Source organism: Sinocyclocheilus anshuiensis, unplaced genomic scaffold (assembly GCF_001515605.1).
Source record: "Sinocyclocheilus anshuiensis isolate Anshui unplaced genomic scaffold, SAMN03320099.WGS_v1.1 scaffold3306, whole genome shotgun sequence".
NCBI lineage: Eukaryota > Metazoa > Chordata > Actinopteri > Cypriniformes > Cyprinidae > Sinocyclocheilus > Sinocyclocheilus anshuiensis.
The window spans coordinates 6178-7551 of record NW_015538396.1 but is presented as its reverse complement, the minus strand read 5'-3'; the positions used below and the strand labels follow the sequence as shown (position 1 = coordinate 7551).

At 39.7% G+C, this 1374-nt stretch overlaps 1 protein-coding gene across 1 annotated transcript in view; it reads left to right on the top strand.

The window, feature by feature from the left end:
• LOC107683770 (nicastrin-like) overlaps nt 1–1374 on the top strand; it is a 12364-nt gene that overhangs the window by 6396 nt on the left and 4594 nt on the right. The window contains exons 3-4 of the mRNA XM_016479825.1: nt 829–1028; nt 1152–1302. Coding sequence (XP_016335311.1) covers nt 829–1028; nt 1152–1302 — 351 coding nt within the window. The remainder of the gene's footprint in view (nt 1–828; nt 1029–1151; nt 1303–1374) is intronic.

Sequence of the window (1374 nt, the reverse complement as noted above, 5' to 3'; positions counted from 1 at the left end):
AGTGTGTGTGTGAGAGAGAGAGAGAGAGTGTGTGTGTGTGTGAGAGAGAGAGAGAGAGTGAGTGTGTGTGTGAGAGAGAGAGAGAGATAGTGAGTGTGTGTGTGAGTGTGCGTGTGAGTGAGTGAGTGAGTGTGTGTGTGAGTGAGTGTGAGAGATAGTGTGTGTGTGTTGAATTTTTGAATCTCTTGAGGATCCTTGAAATTCCAATCAGGATCAAAACAGGAAGTAAATGTGTAACAAACATAAAATATCAGTTACTGATTTGTGTGGATTCTGTTGGAAACAAAATTACTGAATGCATTAAAATATGAATTTATTCTATATACAGTCTTGATTTAGGAGTGTTTATATAAATGTTGCATATTATTATTTTACACCACAAAAAGTGATTTTTTTTGACATTCTTAAATCAATAAATATATTTTTGTTACAAAAAACAAAACTTGTTTTCTGAGAAATGTATGAAAATTATTTGAGATTTATGCTTAAAGTGAGAAAATATATAACAAAATAGAAAGATATTCTTGTTTTCCCTTTAAATTACGTTTATTTTCCCGACCCCTTTGGCAGATACTTTTGTCTAAGCATAAACTCACTTCATTTTGGTAAATTTCTAAGAAAACAAGACTTCTTACCTTATGTGTTTTTGCATCTCAAGAAAATGATTGTCTTGACTTATAAATATGTTTAGATATTTGCACTGGAAAACAAGACAAAAACACTTAGTGAGAAAATCTAATTTTACAGTGTTTTATGATGAACTTGTGAAGAAAAGAAGGTGATGAAATAGAGACAAAATTGTGGAAAAACTAAAGAAATGGTGAGCAGTTACAACACTTTCCCACATGTATGTGAAGCTGAGTGTGTGTGATTGTGTTTCAGGTGTGTATAGTGCGAGTTACGGCTCTGATCTAGCGAACTGTAACGTGACCGTGTGGAATCCTCTCGGGAACGGACTGTCCTATGAAGACTTCGCTTTCCCTGTGTTTGCTCTGAAAGACGAGAATCAGACTCAGGTCATCCGTAAGGTGTGTGTCTCTCTCTCAGGTGTGTGTGTGTTCATCACAGTGCTGTATGACGCGCGCGCGCGCGTGTGCGTGTGTGTGTGCGTGTGTGTGTGTGTGTGTGCGTGTGTGTGTGTGTGTTTGCAGTGTTACGAGCATCATAACCTGCGTGTGAACGGAAGCGCTCCTCAGTATCCGCTGTGTGCCATGCAGCTCTTCTCACACATGCATGCTGTGACCGACACTGTGACCTGCATGAGACGCACCGACCTGCAGAACCGATTCGGCATCAACTCAGGTACACACACACACTCTCTCTCACTCTCTCTCTCTCTCTCTCTCTCTCTCTCTCTCTCTCTCTCTCTCTCCC